General features: G+C 42.3%; 1 protein-coding gene across 4 annotated transcripts in view; it reads right to left on the reverse strand.

The window, feature by feature from the left end:
• The window catches only part of LOC111865195 (casein kinase I), a 154,351-nt gene that overhangs the window by 30,769 nt on the left and 100,622 nt on the right, over positions 1 to 22,960 (reverse strand). For 2 of the 4 annotated variants that reach the window (XM_023853034.2, XM_023853032.2), the window contains exon 4: positions 4,745 to 4,893. In XM_023853034.2, the coding sequence (XP_023708802.1) occupies positions 4,745 to 4,893 (149 nt within the window). Of the gene's footprint in view, positions 1 to 4,744; positions 4,894 to 7,868; positions 8,021 to 22,960 lie in introns of all 4 variants that reach the window. The other 2 variants (XM_023853033.2, XM_023853031.2) reach the window with 1 other exon arrangement.

Below are 22,960 nucleotides of genomic sequence, written 5' to 3' on the forward strand. Positions count from 1 at the left end.
TATTCCTGCCAGTTTTAGTATGTATTTTGTAATCAACAAGTGTGTAACACCGGTCAAAGTTTGACACTTCTCTGGCCATTATCTCCGTAACCGTTCAACTTTGGACATAGGTGCTTTGGGTTAGATCGGCATACTTTAACATAAGGAACACCCTCCCGAAGTTTGGCACATTCCTCCTGGAACACCCTGTATATGGGACGCTCAACGTAAAGCTTCATTTTTCTTAACCCTGGCACTAAATGGTGAGTGCCCAGCTTAACGCCCCTGCCACTTTACCTCCACTGTAAAAAAAAAAAGGCTGGGTGGGCCCAAGAGCCAGTCTAGACGTTACGGAGATGAGAGAGATTTCTTGCCCTGCCGGGAACGGAATTCCGACCTCTGGCAGTCCAGTTCGTAGCCCAGTCACTATGCCAACTGTGTTATCCCGGCGCCCCTGATATGTATATGTAGTGTACATTCTTAAAATCATTATCCTCATAGGCGGTACGACTCAGTAGAAGGGCAACGACACAAAAATTCGGACAAATTTCTCCAAGCAGGACTCGAACCTGCGTCTTCGTATATACCACGCATGGAAAGTGCCTATCCGTGATCCGAAGTACACATATACAAACACTAAGATCAGCAAGCGAGTTGGGCTACCGCCAACGATTGTACGTGATAAATAAATAAAATATTATAGTTTATTTTCATGTAAACAGCAGTTCGCGTTCCTGACAGAGTTACAACAGAATGGTCCTATTTTTTTACAATACTAACATTTAAAAGCATGTCGAAGGAACTCGATAAACATTTAACTAAACCTTACATTTTTTTTCAGAAAACTAGCGGCACTTGGTAACATAAGTGTTTAAGAAAAAACAACTTGCAACATAACGAAATATTCTGCAGCTTGTATGTACCTCGCTCCCTGGACCACCGCTATGCTGGGACAGCACTGTGGTTTCTACACGGTGACTATACGCTTATGGCATGAAGATACTCCGATAAGACTTTTTTTTATTGCTAGTGGGGTGGGACTAAGTCCCTTGTACTGCGGCCACTTCTGGCCTATTGTACCAGCCCCAGATGATAGGTGAGGGTGATTGTGGAACAATTGGCGGAATGAAGATTGGCAGGGGAAACCGAAGTACTCGGAGAAAACCTGCCCCAGCGCCATTTTGTCCACCACAAATCCCACTTGATCAGACCCGGTATCGAACCCGGGCCGCCCCAGCGGGAAGTCAGCGACTAACCGCTTGAGCTATGGCGCGGCCACTTTCTTATTACCTTGAAGGCTCCTGACTAAAATTCTGCGTGCAATTCCTGTCTTACACATGAATGCTAAACATTCCTGCTATTACTGAATAAAGATCATGAAACTCTCCTCTTCATCCACCTGCCACATATTTTGGCCGTATCATTTATTCGTGCATTATTTAATGCTTGTGACACATTATGGACGTCGGTCTTGCTCTCGGTGTTGCTTAGACTACTTTATAACTCGTTTGTGACGATGGTGGTTACGTTGCCATGGCATTTAGTGAATTATCCCTTTGTGCAGGTTACAGCATGGTAACACGATAAGAGAGAGACAGCTCCTGCCGATACGTAATATTATACACCCATACATTGTTACTGGTGCAATTACTCAGCAACTTCTGGGCTGGCTCGGATAATACACGTAGACACAGAAGCTGATCATCCTGGAATAACAGTGCACTTCGCAACCCAGAGACCGTTACTACCAAAAGATCCTGAACACAATGGTCTTCCCCATACATCCGCTAAATACTTAAATCATGAACCAGGAATTCGATGGTATGTCTAAGTGCATGGGGTTGAATTTAAGCAGCTAATGAGAACGAAAACATGGGGCATTACTCCTGTGATGTACAAATCTTTAAATTTATAATTAGCACAGCCTTTGAGTGGGCGCGCAACGGATCTTAGTACGATTCACAAACTAAGAGTTTGGAAGTTCTAACAATAGTTTCATTTGGAACATTTGCCAGGTTCATTCACTCATTCTGCAATGCGCGTGTCAGAATTCCTACCCAGTTCTTGCCTATTACTTATGCTTCAGGACTATCAACCGCGGAAGTTAATTTGGCTTCGAATAACGTGACGACCATGTTACACGAACTTGAAAGGACGGCAAGATGTGGTCGTGGTCTGTCTCTGGGTTTGGAGGGAGTAGAGAAAATTATGAAAACCGCGGCATANAAATCTTACATACTATCAAGATAGATTATTACGATTTTCATTACGCCAAATGCACAAGGCTGCAAGATATTAAATTAAGATAAGCCTAAGATGCCATATATCTGCTTTCCTACAAGTCACAAAGATAGGGTATCTACTAATATGAAACAAGGAGAACAACGAAATTAAAAGTTTTAAAGCAATACTGAATTAAAACACAAAGAATAAACGTCTAGAACGATTCATCTACTACATATACTCGTATGTAGTAGCAGCATCTCTCAATGAACGACAGAATAACTGGCAAATGCACCACGGAAACAGGGGAATTATGGAGGCAAATCGCTCCTATCTATGGTTTACTTATACGCAACTGTCTCAGTATTAAGAAATGTCTGTCCTCTTATTACACTCTCTGTCTTCCTTTCCCTGGTTCAAATATGTCTCTACTGTACCCTGTTAACACACTCAAAACGTACATAAAATAGGTTGTTCACTTTGCTTTATAACGGATTGACTGGCCATCCTTCTCACAGCGTTAGATGTGTAACCCGCTCAAGATAATTTTACACCGGAAGTTTTCGTCCGTCTGGCCGGCAGTCACTTTGCACTTATTCAGAATCACGTGCAACGTAACAGATATGTACATACAGAACACGAGAGGTTTACTCATCTGTAAAATTTACTGCTTGCTGACAAGTCACAGCCTCTAAATACTACGGTGATTTCTATAAGATCAAATACGGTCCTCTATCTATGATGTCTTCAGTCTTGAAGCTACGCAATCACTGAACACTTGTCACAATCTCTTTCAACCGTTGAAGCCCCGTCTTTAGTCTTCATACCAATATCACTTTAAAAGCAAGGCATGCCTAGATTCAAATTTTAAGCTTTTCTTCTACAGGTATATTATATCAGAAAGGGTTGTGAGAAAGTCGAAACACAAGTTCAAATGATCAAAATATGTGGATTCTTACTAAGATCTTGTAGATACATTGAATTCAGACATACCAAGGGTCAATTATGTACGGTAACTTTGATAAGGTTCCTTTTCAGTGTAAGATACCAAGATGGCCGCTGCGTGAAGTCTGTCTTTGGGTTTCGATTTTATTACAAAAATGAACGAACCACTGGAGCTAGGCATGTGTAATGTGATACGCAGACAGATCATATGCATGTCTACAAATTTTGCATTCAATGCATTGTCTAAGTAAACATACATGGTAACGGCGCAAACCGTTGCTGTAGCAGCAAGAAGCATTCATAATACAAAGGCGCAAAGGACACAAATGGAAACTATGTATTCTGGTATGGATGGTTCCTTTCAAATCTTGCTTTACAATACACAGAAAGTTATGAACTACAGCATACGTAGGGTGTTTGCACTGTAAATGTGGAAGACTTCACTGAAACAGAAGGCGTGCAACAGTGAAAATGATTAATTTCTGTTATACCAACTTCAACTCAATTTTGATACGGTTATAAATTCTGTCATTAAGTTTACAACAGAAACATGTAAGTAAAAATATTAAAAATTACTTGCAACCACGTCTAACAAGAATGGGAAGTCTTCATACGAGGCAACAAAAATCGCCTTCAGAATGCCAATACTGTACTCTAATTCAGCAGAGGTATCAACGATGCAATTATTGTTCAGGGCACTGGTTGTGATTTGTTTGTATCACACAACATGTAACATTACGAAGTCATTACCGTGCCCCTCAGTGCAGAAGTGACACAGTGACTATCCACGTTTTATATTAGTTACATTCATTCTTAACCTTCAAACACATTAAAATCCTTGTTTCACTATATAAAGGCGCAGTATGTGGAGCTTCTGTGCCGTATGGTGAAAAGTGGGATTTATAATCAAGCCAAGTATTAATATTTCTCACATTTAAACTTAAGGACGTATGTAATTCGGGTTACGCTTAGGGAACAATCCACTTACTTCATGGTACTGAAACAGAAAATTTATTTTGCCCTCTACCCTTATTAAAACACGTGCTTCATAGGAGGGGGGGGGGATTCTCGTGCGTGTCGGCTGTACCGAAAACTGCGTAATATTTTTTATTTACTTCACCACCAGGTGTTTTCAAACACCTGCCATCGAGTAGATTATTCAGCTTCAGCCACATCATACCAAAATTGTTATTTGTGCTTCAAAGGAAGCGAAACGTTGACTGAAAATAAAACAAAAGATGAGGTGGGGGGAAGGAAAGAAGAACAATGCAGACTGCCAGCTATATTTGTTTACTAGTAAGTTCTGAAAGATGAATTATTAAGAAACGACTCCCTCCCTTTGAAAGAGAAACAGAGGAAAAACAGAACGAAGTTCCATGCACCCATATCGGTAAGTTACCAAGGTAACCGCAAATCATAGTGGACACGAAGGTGCAGTGGCCGGTAAGGGTCTTACCATTCCGGCGGGTCAATTCTGGTCGCATTTATAGGGCTATATACTAAGGAAAAACTACAGAAAAGCGAAATAAAGGAAGACAGACAAATCGGTAATCTCTTTGCAATTCGTCCTTGTAACCTTTTGACTAAAAATACTTACAAGTTGAGTAGCGATCATTAAGACTGTCTTGAGGGAAAACCTTCGTCCACAAAGGTCGAACAAATCTTCCAGACTGGGTCCTAACAACTCCATTACTAAAGCGTTGTATTTCCCGCATGGTCCGAAGTAGAAAACTTCAGGTATACCTTCTAGATGATGATAAAATGTGTGTACAAAGGAAACAAAGATAGGTTTGGAAGGATATTTTGGTATAATGGGAAGGAAAAAGACAGAACACAATGGATGAGAAGACGCTCTCTCTCAAAAAAAAAAATCCTCGTCTTGCGACGTGTAAGCGTGTAAGAGTAGCTTAGCAGAACGCGCTGGGGGCCGATGAGCGAGAGATGTAGGAAAACGAGACAGAGTGGGGGAGGACAGAGTTCAACGCTTACTTTCGGTACAAGAGGAGCATAATGCGGTGGGGTGGGGGAATTTGGAGCGACGAGAGCAGGCGGGGGGTAAAAGCAGCACACAAAACTTAGCTTAAAAATTATATTCCAAAATGGCTCCTAGCGACTAACAAGCTATAAATGACGTCACCAAGTCCCATAGAAAGGCAAGTAGTAAGCCCATTTAATTCAGGTCAAGGGAAGGAAAAATCATTTGGCTGCATTTCCGGAGAAAAGGGACAAGGGGGAGCGGGAAGAAAACTGCTATTACAGTACGTAAGCAAGGTGTGCGGCCCAGTCGATAGCGGTAATGTCCATGTTAATGGGCACAGGATGTTGTTTTACGCGCAATTTCTTAGAATGCAGTGAAATAAGACCATAAAGCCTGCTTAAACATGGGATCCATCCAAGACTGAAGCTGCGTCTTCGCAAGACGCATTATTAAGAACCAATCAAACCGCTCATTTATCTTCAAATTTTGGAAAAGGGAATTTAAATATATTAAAAATAAGGGCACTGCGAATTCTATACAGGTACTTCAAGCATTACAATTATTATTAACTTCTATGTGTTTATGTACATGTATTATCCTTTCTCGCCACAAATGGCATAACTATTGGAAATTTACTTATTTTATTTTTCTCGCTTGTTAAAGCTAACTTCAATTTTTCTTCGAATTGTTAATTTATTGCTATTATATACAGTGTCATATTTTGTATTTTGCTCTTTAATTATTTTTGTATATTTCTACGTACTCGTGCTAACTTTGTAACTGGCCACTATGCTGTTAACTTTGCACGTAAATAGACACGAACTGAATTTAACTGAATTATTATATTAATTTGTTTTTTCATTTTTAGGCCTAATACTGTGCTCTATTTACTACAGTGAATTTATTTTTCGGAGCCACATCAGTTTCAATTTTGCTACCTTCCGTTTTTAATCACAAATAAAATTCATATTATTTTTTAATACACGAGCATGTAATTTATCTGCATGAGGCACTATCACCACTCTCTCGGCACACGGACGTTCACCATGATTGGTCAAAGCTCTGAATACACGTCTTGCAACCAACATGCATTTCTCTGCGACTGATCGCGGTCAATGTGTGCGATGCTCTGTATACGATCCCTGTAACATGCCAAGCACAGGAGATTTGAAGTGCATCCAATAAACGAAAGGCAGATTACAATACAACGTAATTTTAATTTGTTTCGTTGCACACAAATTGAATGTCAGCTAAAAATCGATATCGAAACCTGACAAAGGGTGCAGCAAGTTACTGACGTCATACTCATATATATATATGGTCTCCCCTTACCAGCGTTTCCACTGTCTGTGTGCTTCTTTCTGAGGACCAGGTGGTAGTTACAGCTTAGGCTTTCAATTGTTCCGAATCACATATTCGGATATTAACTGGAATCGGACATTTTAAGACCGAAAGCCAGGCAGCGTTGGCGTTATAGGTCTGTGCATAACTTTAACTGCAAACCAAGAACTGAGAGGCTACAGGTCTTCAAACATGAACTGATAGGCTATAGGTCCTCAAATATAAACTATGCAATAGTGAAAACTGATTTATCTAGTGGGCAAGTCTTGCAACAGTGGCCAGAAAAACGAGTCTCATTACCACATGGTTTATATCTGAGACGCGATACAAACTCAGAATTGTGACTTTCACAAAACCGATATAAAGAGCTAAGTCCCGACTTTATGTAGCGTTCTTTCTTACAGGTGTGACAAAGAACGAGAAACCATTTACGAGCGTTACACATATGCATATAACAGTAAAGGATGAAAGAAGGGGGATAAGAAGAGGAATGGGGGGTTGTGCCTTCTATTTCCATTCCATGCCATTCATCAAGGCACACCACCCCCGCCCCCCGCGCCTGCTACTCTCGCTGCTCTATCACAAGACTCACAACACATGATAAAATATACATAAAAATGAACTCATTCTTACAGCAATGTACATTACACTTATAGTACCATGCAGCATCCCCTGAGAGACTTTTAATAAGAACCATCGAATTACTCATGTGCCAAAAAGATTTAACCGCTCACCCGATGAAGTTCCGGTTTCAAGCATTACAAGTTTCTAAGCAACGCAAAACAGAACACAACTGTATCTGCAGCGCATTCGCTCCCCCGTCCTGACTGCAGAGGCTACCCGATCTCGCGTCCGCTCTGCATAGTCCTCAGCTAGTAAGGAGGATGTGGCTGACCTCGTCCGAAAGGTCCTTCCCAAGGACATCTTCATATTTAATTCTGAATCACAACTAGCTAGGAGGTCCTGCTCAACACAGCTGAAGTATAAACTGCAAGAACGTCTTTCAAGACAATTCTAGCTTCCGCGAAATATGTTCGTATTCACAATAATAACTTTGGTTTCGTGATTAAACAAAGAAATAATGATCGCTGAATGGGTTCAAATGAGACAAATGTTACCACTGTGTTCCCACAAAATACACGTACATAGCAGCAATTTTCCACACTGCGTACTGTACAAGAACTGACACGATGGGCCCAACTGTAACAGCAGAGAGCCTTTCCCACAAAAATGCACAAAGCTACACTATTTTATACGAAAATAACATTTCGGCACATGTAAAAACCATAATTTTGAGTTTAAAAAAAAAGCAAAACCCTTTACCGTAGGATCTCGCAATAAGTCTCGTGACTGCTATCAGGATAGACTGCATGGCCACTATGCACACAATGATGTCACTTACTAGCTGAATGGCTATCATGATAACAGTTTTCAGGCTAAATCTGCGATTACACAGTACGAAGAGATCTTCCAGACTCGGGCCGAGAAGCTCCATGACCAGGGCACTGTATCGCCCTCCGCACGTACCGAAGTGATACACGCGGGGAATCCCTTCTAGAATTAACATACACACACACACAACTGACTCACTTCCACCATGTACAGGATGACCACACAGGAGGTTCTCAGAGAGTATGTGGCCTCAATATACAGTGCTATCAGTGCGGCTATAATACGTTATGGCCAAACGTTTTAACGTTATAGCGAATGTCCTAATTGTTTTCTAAGCTTATATCTTAATTGCTAAATACCACGTACCGGATTCTCTAGTGTCTGTATTATACGAGATGCGAAAGATTCCGCAGCTTAAATGACATTCAAAAGACTACGCCTATTTAGGATAGGAATGGCAAATATAAAAATGAATCTGTGCCATTTCTGTCACACACAATCCTGCGAATCAAGACTTGAGGTTCCCACGACAGTGAAGTTTCATAGTGTGATAAACTGGATTACGACACTGCTGTTATATGGTAGATAGGTCTCGACGTTTCGGAGAAGCACTCAACCCCCACATTTTTGGCATAAGCGAACCAATGTTACCATGAAGATGGAGGCAACGTTCCTGCGAAACGATTATTATTATTATTATTATTATTGGAGGGGGTGGGTTTCCCCATGCGCCGCGACTAATAGTCTATTGTACGTCCCCCTTTGATATTTTACCAGTCGCCATGCCCTTCCGGTACTGGTGCTCGCTATCAGCCCCATTCAGCCAGCGAGGTCGGCCACCGGAGGAACTGGAAACTACTTGAGCGGGAAACTTTTGCCTAATTTTGCTCAGAGGTCTCCTAGAGACATGAGGATCTTTTACGTGCCGTAAATCTACGACACGGAACACACGGCTTAAAGTCCCTCCCGGAGAACTTGTTCCCTGAATTTTTCCGCCCTTAAAAATTCCACGACCTAGGCCGGGTTTGAACCCGCGTACCTTGAGTCATGAGGTGGGAACGTTACCCCTAGACTATGGAGGCCGCTTGCGAAACGGTCATACCAAAACACGGAAGGGCGTTATTTATTTCTCGTCACATCGCAACCCCCTGAACACTAGAATCCCGTGATGAAATAAACATTAACAATGTTTAGTGTTAATTTCTACCAGCACCACCCCCACCGTCTTCAGAAGGACGACAAGTAGAAGCTAGAAATTTATTTATGTTTATTACTGGCTCTAAACGGGGTTAAACGGCAAAAGAAAATGGTTTCGGTTAGCATACCACAGAAACAACAAATTCTCAAAATGTGTGTCATGTACTTGCAACAGTATATAATCGTACATTACTCTATATTATAAGTTACATCAAACATATTTGGCACAAAAATATATTTACCAGTCTATTTCGCTTTCAAACTCTGGCATGCGAGCTGGAAAAGTTTCGCCATCTCAGAATCAGGCTCTGGGTGTCCTAAATACGGAGATGCTCTTGACCTTGTTTATAGTCAATTTAAAATTCATAATAACTGGAATATATATCACACACAATAGCAAGCCGGTATAGACTTTTTAGTCTCAATTTCAGCCACATTATCTCAGCATTTTCCAGAATTGTTGGCCATCCTGCTTAATTAGATCAAATTCTACAACCGAATTACAGCTTTCACTGCAATTCAAAAGCTGTAATTCCATATTTCATATCTGCAAGACTCAGTCTTCTTGGTTCTGTACATTTATAAACAAAATACTGTTAAATTCTGCTGAAAGAAAGTTCACACACATGTTTAAACATTTAGCAATCGTGAAACTACGATCTGCACTCAGCTGCTGAAATAGAAATTCATGTAATAATGATACAGGAATGCATGTTTGTTGGCACAAGTTATGTCAGAGACCAGGTTCAAAAAGCGCTAACACCAGGGTATGGCGCCTCACTTGCCTGGCTGCTAAATGAGGGCCAATGCAATGCCACAAAATGCACGAGATGTTTTAGGTTACGTCAAGTTTTCACTCATTTTCAGAACACAAGCTTCTTCAGCTGTGGCAACAATGTTCAAGTTGCGGTGAAAAAAACAGATGTACATAAGATTCTAATTAACTACAATCTAAAAGAAATGTGTTACAACACATTTTGACGCAACCTAACGTAATATAACGACATGCCCACTTTAATCATATACTGATTATTCTGCACAGTAACTAGGAGGTAACACTACATAGGAGGCAAACAGACCTCTTACTTCTCACGTACAAACAAATGCAGCATATTCTTGCAGGGGTTATAAAGCCTCAAATTACGCAGTTTTCTTCAGCGTCTTATTACTTCATTCCTCTTGCGCCCAAATATTCTCCTTAGCACTCTGTTCTCAAACACCCCCAGTCCATGGTAAAAAAAAATGTTAAGCTATCCCTGTAACAGGCCGTTGAGGCCCATAGGGTTGTGATAGGTCGAGGCTCCCACATTTTTTAGACAATCAGCTTACAGATGGCGGTAAAGTTGTCAGCCTCACGAGCCGGCCGTCCTTTAACCCCAGGAAGAGTCCTGGTACTCATTTCTGTTAAGAGGCCGAGTCGACGCCGCGACCTTCCGGCTTGTAGCACAATGCCTCAAGCATGCTACCGCGTGCCCTTAACCCCAGTCTGTGTCCTTCCCTTAATGTGTTCCTTCTACCGAATTCTATATTTATGTTACTGTTCATAACGCGCTGTTTTAGTAATTTCATGAATATGTATTAAACATTTCACTTTTCTAAGAGCGGAGCAGCCTCAATGTGTAACACCAGCGTAAGAAAAAAAACTGTCTCTATAAGACATTAGAGAAATCCGTTGTTATGACGGTTCAGTATTGGCCCAAGCTTGGCCCCTGGGCTCTGATTCCAAGGATCAGGATATCCAAGAACATCGGGGTGCGCTGTTACAAGAAAGGCAGAATCTACCCTTGGGAGAAGCGCTTCCCTGCGCATCAGGGAGAAGACCGTGGGCATGTCGGAAAATCGGGGCTTGGTGGTAAAGGAAACGTTTAAAATGCTCCTACTGGGGTTCTACCCCGGTAGCAAGTACATTCGAACTTGATGCCATATCCAAATCCACGATGTTATACGAAGAACTGACAAAAGTGGGTAATTCATTAGTCTAGCTTTAACCAAGCAACGTCGAAGTATGGAGTGTGCCGATGTACATATACATTCCAATTGTTTAAACATCATGAACCAGCAAGCATTTTACCCGATACGACTAATATCGCTGTGATTCGGGTGTCATTCTGAATTATCGATTCACCTGCCGGAAATTCCTACATATAATGGAAAATGAACTAAGCTTCAAGCGTCAATTTTTGGTGAAAAAATCCGCGTGCAGGCTGTGTACCGGCTGACGATAAAACACCAAATGCCTCATGCAATTTTCTTCATTATTTTGTACCGACGCTTTAATTTTCCAATTTATCGAATCTTAAACGGTTTCGCGGACCAGCGGTTGATAAACATGGAAAGTAAATATGGCCTACTTCTCTATACCATATCAGGTTGCATTTTTGCACCTTCTATCATGAGAATTTGCTGAGAGATCATGATTCGAACCGAGCACCTGCCCAACACACATCCGACTCGTTACTTCTGCCCCAAGTCCTCAAGCACAGTCGTTCGTAAGACGCTAACACCCAGCTACCCGCCCAAAAAAATCCCAACTTTCATGAACCCCGAAGGTTCATTATCGCGTTCACAAGAGCCCCTTCCCCTCCACCCTCCCCCACAGATGAACTGGTTTGCTCCACAAAATAACTACAGAATCCACCATTTGCTGCAAGGCTTAATAAAAATAAACATTTTATTGGCCGTGCAGTCAAAGGCGCTTTGTATGCTCATCGGCCAAGGACTTGTAAAGTACCAATACCACATCAGAAGACTCCTACCAATTTCTAGAGCATTCAATGTTTCAGAACAAGTTCTGAACCGGAATCGAAAAGTGTACCTAATATATATGATAGTTTTTAAAAAAGAGTAAACCAATTGCGAGTAATAAAACTGAGAGGAAAGGGCCAGATGCTATTCTGGCTATACTGCGAAACTACTGAGAAGAGTGTGTAACTCTTCCATTGCGTAGTTACGGGGTTTCGTGCAACTTATTTCAGATACTGATGATGGCTTCCCAGACATGAAATGAGGGAAGCGGAAGTTTTTTGAGACTGAGCAGTAGTACGTTACTCAAAGGCACTGTACAACCGTGGAACGGGGGGGGGGGACTTAGCTTTCCTGTACAAGAATTGAGCTATGCTCATAACATGAATATTCGACTCGATAAACAAATAACCGTCTTCTGGGATGTGATGCCGTGTATATATTTTGTTAAGCGACGTTTCGGAGGAACGTACAGCCTCCATCTTCAGGATATAAGAAATCTGCGAGCGATGAACCAGCATGAAGATGGAGGCGATACGTTCATCCGAAACGTCGGTTAACAAAATATCTACACGGCGCCATACCCCACAAGACGGCATTCTTCATAGTCACCGCCGTAAAAAAAAACTTTAATCTTACAGACAACTGTTTGCATTATGGAGGAATGAAAGTACTGCAGGTATACAGAGGGGCATGAATTCTGAGCAATATCAATGTACCTGGAAAGTAATTATGCTCTGTTAGGGGTTCCTTTCACCCCGTATTAAACCTGGTTCCTACACACCAGGAAGCAATAATGCAATGTCAAAAATTGTTAATATGTGACTAACGCTATGGATGGCCGTGCCATAGCTCAAGAGGTTAGTCGCTGGCTTCCCAATGTGGCGGCCCAGGTTCGATCCCGGGTCTGGTCAAGTGGGATTTGTAGTGGAGAAAATGGCGCTGGAGCAGGTTTTCTCCCGAGTACTTCGGTTTCCCCTGCCAATCTTCATTCCACCAACTGCTCCACAATCACCCTCACCTATCATCTGGGGCTGGCACAATAGGCCAGAAGTGGCCGCAGTACAAGGGACTTAGTCCCACCCCACTAGCAATAAAAAAACGCTAAGTATTTATTCAACAGAACTTCTGTGATGTTGCGGAAAAGAGGGTTAAGTCGCGAAGTGTATTTGGCAGAGAGGCACCAACGTTTCGGAGATCTGCTGCCTCCATTTTGAGATAGAAAAAGTTGGTTCCCATCTACTGAACTACACGGCGTCAGATCCCAGCATCCCACAATCTTCATATTCAAGTCCGTAAGAACTTCAAAATCTCATACAGTAATCCTCTCATAAGGTGGCTAAGTTATACAGTGTCCTAACTCTTCTACCCTGAAGTCGGAGGGGGCAGCTTTCTCCAAACGCTTGCTACCTACCAAACTACACGGCGTCACATGCCAAGATCATATTCCCTGGCGTGAAAACCTCGAATTCATGACATATTTCTATAGCCCACGTATCCACAAAGCATTAATTCTGTGTTTCTACAGTTCTTATCTTCACAAGGCATGCGGCCTATTTTACTACTGACTTACCGGACGTAACGGTGAATTTCTATGATGTACTGCAATGGAAGGAATGTATTAAATCTAACATTTCGTTTTCGTGTAACGTACGCTGAATGGGTTCTGCCTAATTGCATTTTGTTACTTTCAAACATTTTCGAGGGAGAGGATTTCAAACTTAGTTACAGCACTAATCGCTTCCTAATTACCCTGAGAGGATCAACGTTATGGAACTAGATTAAAACGAGCTAGGTTAAAATATGAGATGAGATTTCGAAGTGACAAACTGAGGGTCCCACACAGCCATCCACTTGTATCCTCTTCAGGTAGCATCTTACAAAGCTGATTGACTGTAATGGAAGATTCTAAGACTTCATGACGATGATGATGATGAATGAATGAAGGAATTAAGTAATTAATGTTGGATGGAATGACTATTGTAGCGAAGAAGGAATTAACTTAAATTGTTTATATTATATATGTACCTATGCAGACTGGTTCCGAGTAACAAATCCCACTTGGATTCAGGAGGTGCATGGCTTGAAATTCATCCCAGAGAAACCAGTTGCCCTGCCTGAAGACTTCGTAATTTCCTGCAGGCCCTTTACAAAAACGCCCAAACATCATCTGCCCGTCTACTCATCATCATCATCAGTAATCTGTCAGACGACAGGTCCACAGTCTCTTCCAAAACAGTTCCTCCACTTAATGCGATCTAGAGCTTTCTCCTTCAAATAAAAATATCCTCTTCTGTCCCCAAGGTCATCCAGCATCTTCTTACGTCTTCTGGTCACTTCTATCCGCCCCTCTATTTTCGCATACATGGTATCTCTGTTTTTGAAAAGAGACTATCCAGGAAAAGTGATAATGTGGTAGTTTTTCCATTTGCTTTCCACATCGCAGTACAACAGCCGTTCAAACCACTCTGGTCACGCCTGTTGCTATACGAACTTGAACCATCTCGAGCATCATTTGCTCTGTGCTTCAAGTCGCTGCTGATGACGCTGCTTCCGGCATCAGTTTTTGGTTTTTGGTGTCTCTCTTCGTCTGATGCCTACCCTTTGACCTGTCCAGCAAGGGAGGCCCTGCCAGTAGCTACGCTACCGCTGGTATAGCTCTCAGGGTCCTTGGCATACTCAAACCCCCTCACCACGATACGCTGGAGACACCAACGAGGGGGCATATTAACATATCACAATAAATGTTGCAGTGCCAAGTAACATGTTTAATTCAACTGATGAACTCTAAAACAGCCGACGAAAACTATCTTCTTGGATGTGACGCCGTGCAGTCTGATAGCTTACTGACGTTTCCGTAGACTATACTGACTCATCTTTAAGGTTGTTGAGGGGGAGAGAGAGAGACAAGCATGGAAGCATTCTGCCCTTACACATCTGTTAAGTACCGTTTAAAAACAATTATGACCACCGTGAGACAAACGACGTTAAGCCGCGTTTATTACTTGGCAGGAAATATTTAGTAGTACTTCATTACAGAGCATTAGCTAATGTTCAGACAGTTTCGTCCTATCGCTTTCTGAGAAATTATGCCATATGTCAATAATGCGATATTCATTAAACCTTTTCTGACAATTAACAAGTTACAATTTGGATACTTCAGTAAACTGATGTTCAAATATTCATTACAACTTCACCACCGAGCGGCTAATCATTTGGCTATCTGAATTAGGTTAGCCGTGACCACATACGAACCACATAAATCGTCCTTACACCGCACAATACGTTTAAGTGATTATGCTTCTCATTCTCAATTTATCTCTTTCACTTTAAGAAGTTGATGGCTGAATACTCAATCAAATCAGACCAATCGCAGCGTTCTGGTCTTAAGATAACGGAGGCCGAGACTGAAGGCAGGTTAACGGATTTGCTTTCCTAAGCTCATGACTTATTTGACTTATTTTATTTCCTTCTTCAGCTATCTCTTAGCAAGCTGCACAAATCTGTCAAATTCTGGGCCATCATGATGAAACTCGTTATGGACATCAAACTTCTTTGTGAAATCTAAGGTTCCAGGGGCAGTTACTATGAAGACCCCTGTCTTCTGGGCTGAGGTCGTACAGACATGCAGTTGTCAACATTTAGAAGGAACATGACACCTCCAAAATACACTGGGTACTACTGGATACCTCACAATCGTCTATTTTTCTTTTTAACTTTGTGATCAAGAATACCAGCATGGTTGCGGTAAAATCTGTGAACTAGGACATCAGGACCACTGAACCATGGTCCGAGGTCTTTTATGGTAAGGGATCTTACGTGCGGTGCTATTATTAAGATGCGTTTTAGATAAATGGGTATCCTTGTGGCGTAAATGAACGCATCAATGTCATAAGAACTCTTGGATTCGCACGGGGACAGTACAAAACCTTCTACACTTAGTACACTACGAATGGTTTTAAAACCTAAAAGCGTATCTAACCTTTCTGAACTCTAAAATGCAGACCTACTAAGTACAAGGCGAGTGCTTTAATACTTACTTGTATTTAATACGGCCGAATTGAGATTGGCACAAAGCAGGCGGTAGCGTCTAACTTCTAACTTTTTTCACTCGTCAATTTGTGAAGCTATTCAAGAACCTCCCAGCATTTTATGGAACCCGAAGATTCACTACCGTGTTCGGAACAGCTCTTCACCGGTCCTTATCCTGAGCCAGATCAATCCAGTCCATACCACCCCATCCTATCTCTCTAAGATCCACTTTAACATTATGCACCCAACTACGTCTTGGCATTTTTAGTTCTCTTTCCTTCTGGTATTCCCTCTAAAATCCTGTTACTCTTCTTCCCCATCCGTGCTACATGCCCTGCCCATCTCATCCTTTTTGACTTGATCATTCTAACTATACTTGGCGAAGACTGCAATCTGTGAAGCTCATTATTATGCAGTTTTCTCCAACCTCCCGTTACTTCATCTCTATTCGATTAAAATATTCTTCTCAGCACCCTGTTCTCAAAGACGCTCAGAATTTGTTCCTTCCTTAATGTCAGGACCAAGTTTCACCACAGGCAAAATTATAGTTTAGGGTATTCTAATTTATACGTTTTTAGACAGCAGACGAGAAGACAAGAGGTTCTGGACTGAATGGAAGCAAGCATTACACGAATTCAATCTTCTCTTAATTTCCTCCTGAAACAGGTTTGATTTGTTACTGTCGTTCCCAAATATCTGAACTGTGCTACATTTTCAGAACATCTTTCAGCTATCTTTATGTCATGATTTTGCCCTGCATTCTGATGACGAGACAGCAATATATACAGTAGCCACTGCTCACGCTGGTTCCTCGTTCGCAAATTTTTCTACCCTGAAGATGGAGGCGATACGTTCCTCCGATACGTCGGGTTATACAAGATCTACACGGCGCCACATCCCAGAAGACGGCATTCTCGACATATACTTAGTTTCCTTTGTTTACTAGGAGGTAGGGGCTAGCCTACGTATATTAAATAAAACTCCAGAAATTGACGGAAGGTACTGAGGAACACAGCCTACATCATCAATCACGACAGCGAGCACCAAACCAAATTGTGCCCCTTTGTGGAAGTCGTGTCTTTATATGGGGCACCATACATCCCGTCTTCCGAGCGGCTGCGGCAAAACCATTAGCTTACATCCAGTATGGAGGAAATACCATTAACAAATTTTGCTCGGTTTCGCTAGGTTAAAATTAAAATTTCGGATATCAAGATACTCACTAGCTTAAATAAGAGCATGGCACCCCACTGAGATACGCTTACAATAACTGTCATGATTACAAGGCAAAGGCTTCGGTCTTCTATTCTGATGGTGTCCGGATCGAATCTAGGCTGGGAAAATGAATATCCTGAGGATATTTGTGGATTTCGTTAGTTTCTCTAAGCAAATGAAATGGAACTAGGCCACGGACGTTTCTTTCCACACTCTTCCAAGTTGACTGCAATCGTTCGACGATGTGCGGTATGAATTACGAACAGAGAGAAACTGCTACTGCTTGACGATTTGCGGTCTAAGTTACGAACAGAACCGTTAAATGAACTGCAGAGAGAAACTGCCACTGCTTGAAGATTTGCAGTCTGAGTTACGAATAGAACCGTTAAATGAACTGCAGAGAGAAAGTGCCACTATTTGGCGATTTGCGGTCTGAGTTACGAATAGAACCGTTAAATGAACTGCAGAGAGAAACTGCCACTGCTTGACATTTGCGGTCTGACTTACGAATAGGACCGTTAAATGAACTGCAGAGAGAAACTGCCACTGCTTGACGATTTGCGGTCTAAGTTACGAACAGAACCGTTAAATGAACTGCAGAGAGAAACTGCCACTGCTTGACGATTTGCGGTCTAAGTTACGAACAGAAACATTAAATGAACTGCAGAGAGAAACTGTCACTGCTTGACGATTTGCGGTCTAAGTTACGAACAGAACCGTTAAATGAACTGCAGAGAGAAACTGCCACTGCTTGACGATTTGCGGTCTAAGTTACGAACAGAACCGTTAAATGAACTACAGAGAGAAACTGCTTCTGCTTACCACTATAAATACTATCTCATGGACATGCAGTAAGTGGGCTACAAGCTCTGCACTGTCACAGGCATATTTCCGTAATCGTCCATTCAACCACTGCTATTGCGGTGAGAGAGTAAATCTCTTCTATTGGCCCCAGACAAATTTTACAGACGTGATTTCGTCTAACAGTGACCATAGTCGCGCCCCGAGCACCACTGCACAACTACCCCTGATTTCAGAGCGTCTAATATTAGCAGCCCATCTCCTGACCTAGAATCTGGATTGTAGGCACTTAATTCTGCGTGGAGTTGTCCTTTATGCTATGTTATGACGGGTACACATTTGCACGAAGGATCACCACCTACAAATAAATTCCAAACCGAAAATTCAGGGAAGTGTAAGGAGGCAACATTGGATTACTTATCATGAAATAGAGTCTACTGTCTCGACAACTTCATTAGTAGAAATGCGATCAATTCACAGTAAGTTATTCATGGCCAGTCACGGTAGCCGAGCAGTCTAAGGCATGTACTGTCTTCGGTCGCTCGGAAGCCGGAATCACAGGTTCGAATCCCACTCAGGGCTTGGATATGTGCGCACGCGCGTTTTTCTGTTTATATACAGGTAGACGCCTTGCGACGAGCTGATCACCCGCCCAATGAGTCCTACCGAATGTCGAATGCCTAAGATCTAGCAAACCGAAGTGAAACGGAGAGTTTCATGGAGGTAGACCAAGGTTAAAATTTGGGCTATCGCGCCAAAGGAAAAAAAGTAAATTCATTCCACTCCCAAGCACGACGTAAATACTGCGAACATTCTACTAAGTTAAAAAAAAAGTGAAATACCTAAATCGATGTTATCCTCATTGTTCAGTAGTTAAAAAGCTAGAGTTTAAACAAGAATCTGGATTCAACAGAAAATGTCCCATGCATACAATGAAAATTAACTTAATATTAACTCTTACTTACTCATGGAGCTGAGCCCTTCTTGAGGTGCCGCCAATTCTACAGCTATTCAAGAAATTCCCAGCATTTTACAGAACCCGAAGGTTTATTACCGTGTTCACAAGAGACCTCCACTGATCCCTATCTTGAGCCAGATCAATCCAATCCATTCCATCCCACTTTATCTCCCCTAGATCCATTTTAATATTAACTCTAACAAATGGAAACTGCTTAATGAGGAAACAGGAAACACAAAACTGAAACGTAAATGATCTGCATGAATGTTTGTGTTTGCTCATGCAATTTAATTTTGTACTGTCTTCTTTGACATTATCAGAAACAAAATATTCGTGTCGAAAATGCAAAACAATTGAACCTACAAATGACAAAAATATGTGCACAATGCAACAGTGGGTTGTAGGAAAATTAAGAAAACAAGAAATAACTGAAGTTTCTAAACAGACCAATGCCTCGATTCCGACATTTCCACGCAGAATCATCACAGAGAATTTCACTGTATTCGCTCCACTGAGTATCCGACGTGACACTCAGAAATGCCAGTCCTATTAACCTTCTTTTCTTCCTTGCAGCAACACATCTAAAACTAAGAAAAGATTCTGAAACCCTCTAATGTCTCAATTTTAAATCCACCTGACATTTCCAGGTCAATAGACACCCTGAATCACGCAGTGTGGCTTAAATGAGGAGTTAGCTGTTGCATGACCTCCTTGCTGACGGATAGCATGCTGCGTCCTGCTGACATGTAGCTCCAGTATATGAGGCACGCCCAACACATGTTGATACGAGTGGGGCAATATATCCGAAATTTTATGGCTTGAAAGAAAAAAAAAATCATCTGGATATGCTTTTTTCAGTCTGAGTCTAAAAATTAAACCAAGAAACGGTTTTGTTCTCCTTGCCTGAATTAAAAAGACCGCATCTGTGGTCTAGTGGTCAGAGTTCCTTGCTTCAGATCCAGAGGTCCCGGTTTCGATTTCCGGCGCTACCAGATTTTTTGAGAAGTAGTGGGTCTGGAACGGGGTTCACTCAGCCTCGTGAGGATAATTGTGGAGCTATTTCAAGGAAATAGCGGCTCCGGTCTAGAAAACCGAGATTAATGGCCGTGAGGATCCGTTGCGCCGACCACGTGACATCCTCTATCCGCAAAGGTTGGCACTAACTTCGCCGAAAAGAGGCGGTCGCTCGGTCGGTGCGGACTACAGGCCACGGAGTTTGTTTTTATACCCTCCTCAGATTTCTGTAATTTCTCAAAGCACAGGCAAATGCAAAGACGGTTATGGTCCGTTACTTCTACGGGCCTGCCTCATCAACACCGCCAAAGCTGGACACCTGCCCGATGGAACTGTCCTGCCTAAAACAAACAGGCCCCCAAGACCTATATAAACGATATGGAGATGAGAAAAAATTTTTCCCCTACCGGGAAAACCCCCGACTCCTCGGTCGTTCATATCGTAGCCTAGTCCGAGATATCCTGCGGAGGTGAAAAAGAAAAAGGGTGAAACGACATTCATTGTACGAATCACTGATACACTGTACTAAAGTTGGCACTAACTTCGCCGACAAGCGGCGGTCGCTCGGTCGGTACCAATCGCTTGCGGACTAAAACCACGGATTTTTTATAAATAAAACATTTATTTAAACTAGGAAGATTCTAAAGGGTTCTGATGGTGTATAACACTCAGGATTTTGTCCATCATATGATATTCTAAAAAAACACACACACACAAGAACACAATGTTTCGGAAACTGGATCTGTCTCCGTCCTCGGGTGAGGAGGCGGGGAATAACTATTCTGCTGAGTCCGTTAGAAAGAGCTAAACCTGTCCAGTGACTGGGGTTACCTCTTTCTAACGGAACCAACAGAGTGTCTCCAACCCCTTCACCTGAGGACGGAAACAAATTCAGTTTCAGAAACGTTGCGTTCCTTTGTGTTTTTAGAATACCAGAAGATGAACAAAGTTAAAAGGCCCAGTAATCCTGAGTATCTAGAACTATTTTCGATTCTTTAGAAAGTAACATTGACAATAAAAATACTCAGGTCTACTACTCTTATTGGGTTTAATTTCCTACTTCAGGGAGATTCAATATAAAATGCCAGCAAAATCCATGCTTATGACGGGAAAATGAAATCTTAAAAAAGCCGATCCCATATTTCCGTTCCGTCCACGGAACTCCTGAATATGTTATAAAAGGAACCGAGTGACTAAATTTCAATTCTATTCTCAGTCTGCGGTTCTCACGTGGCCTCGCAGTTGCCTCCTACCAAGCAGATCTTCCATGTGGTAAAGCTGCGCTAGAAAAAGGTTTCCCGACTCTTCAACATTCATTTTACGAATACCATCGTTGTTAAAACTAAAGCTGAAACAGTGTAGTTAAATAACAGAGCCGGGATAGCGACTGCCTACAGAGAGGTGGGAGTTCGGGTCCCGGTAGGGTCAAGAATTTTCCCTTCTCCACGTCGTCCAGACCGGCTCTGGGGCCCACTCAGCCTCCTATCCAATGGGTACCGGGGGCTCTTTCCCATGGGGTAAAGCTGCTGAGGGGTGAAGCTGACCATTCGCCTCCAACTAGGTGCCGAGGTCAAGAAAATGTGGATCTATATATCCACTCCCCCATACGTCTTTATGGCGTACTGCTTAATTAATTAAACACAGAGGCAACTTTTTTTTTCCTTGGCACTACAGCCCCAGTGGGCCTAGGCCTACCTCCATGAACTTCTCCGTTCACTTCGGTTTTTCTAGATCTTAGACATACGGTTGGACTCCTTGGACGGGTGATCAGCTCGTCGCAAGGCCTCTACCTGTACACAAACACAGAAAAACGCACACAAACATCCATGCTCTGAGTGGGATTCCAACCGACGATCCCGGCTTCCGAGCGAGCGAAGACAGTGCACGCCTTAGACCGCTCGGCTACCGTGACCGGCCAGAGGCAACTTTACCTTGCCTTTTACAAATATAGAGGTGTACACAAAAGCAAAAATTATATCAAATCTGGGGTTTGAATACCAGAGTCTAACACGTATACATAAATGTCTTAATGAAGACCTTCGTGGTGATGACTACGGCAGAATAAGATGCGGGGAATGCACTGGAAGTCGGGATTGGTTTGGAAGCTGTCGGGAACCTACTTAATAAGTTTCTTGGAGAAACGTGAGCAATTGGCACTAGGCCACGAGAGACGTAAACGTTGCAAAGATCGGAAGCCGGTACTTTCAGAATACAAGCCAAACATATATCTGCGTGCTTTCATTTTTTCAAGAACTTCGCTTACAAGTACGACATTTGTGATATACATATACACACACACACACACACATACACAGACACAGAACACGCTGCCACCTCTAAACATCGCGGATTCATGAAGAATTATGTTTCTGTTTTACTTCTCTGAATCAGAAGCACGGCTCAAGCACTACAAAGCAAAGTTTATATTACACGTGTAAAACGCAAGATCAAATCTACTAAACTGTCACGAAATTAATTTCTCGCAGTAGCATCTGACCGTCCATCCTCAGGGCAGCATTCTAATTAAACTACTAAACCATGAAATGCTGCAGAACCACAAATATACTGCAGCCGCTGCTAACACGTGCCGAATTCCGCCGAGATCAACTGACATCTTTAGCAGCCATTTCAAGCAGAAACACGAAATATTCGTCGAATTTGCGAAGCTCAAGCTGCCAGCTGGCAATCTCTTCGAATTTGAATTCCAAACGGAGGAAGGCCTTGGACCCACACAACGTGGTTAAAATGGGGCCGAAACGGGTTTATAAGAAAGATTTTAATGCCAATTTAAATCATGAGCTCTCACAAATACATGCTTGATACTGAACAAACCAATGTCTGCACCACTTCGAAAAAACCTTAGTGGTCCATACAGCAATCCACTGACCACAGCGCTGTTCTGAAAGAAGTCCAAGTGTAGCGAAAAAACCAACAGCAGTTCGCAAAATGTCACGACGACAACTCACAAATGCAAAAATTTCGCTTTGTTATCTCAGCAGAGAAACTGAACTCATATCAAAGACCTGGCTGGATGAAAGGGGTTAGCTTGCTGGTAGCAGGACCGCGTTTAACGACACCGCTTCCAGACGGGTCTACCATTCTACACAACCGGATATCGTGTGTTCCTTCCGGGGGGGGGGGGG

The sequence above is a fragment of the Cryptotermes secundus genome, unplaced genomic scaffold, assembly GCF_002891405.2.
Source record: "Cryptotermes secundus unplaced genomic scaffold, Csec_1.0 scaffold238, whole genome shotgun sequence".
Taxonomy (NCBI): Eukaryota; Metazoa; Arthropoda; class Insecta; order Blattodea; family Kalotermitidae; genus Cryptotermes; species Cryptotermes secundus.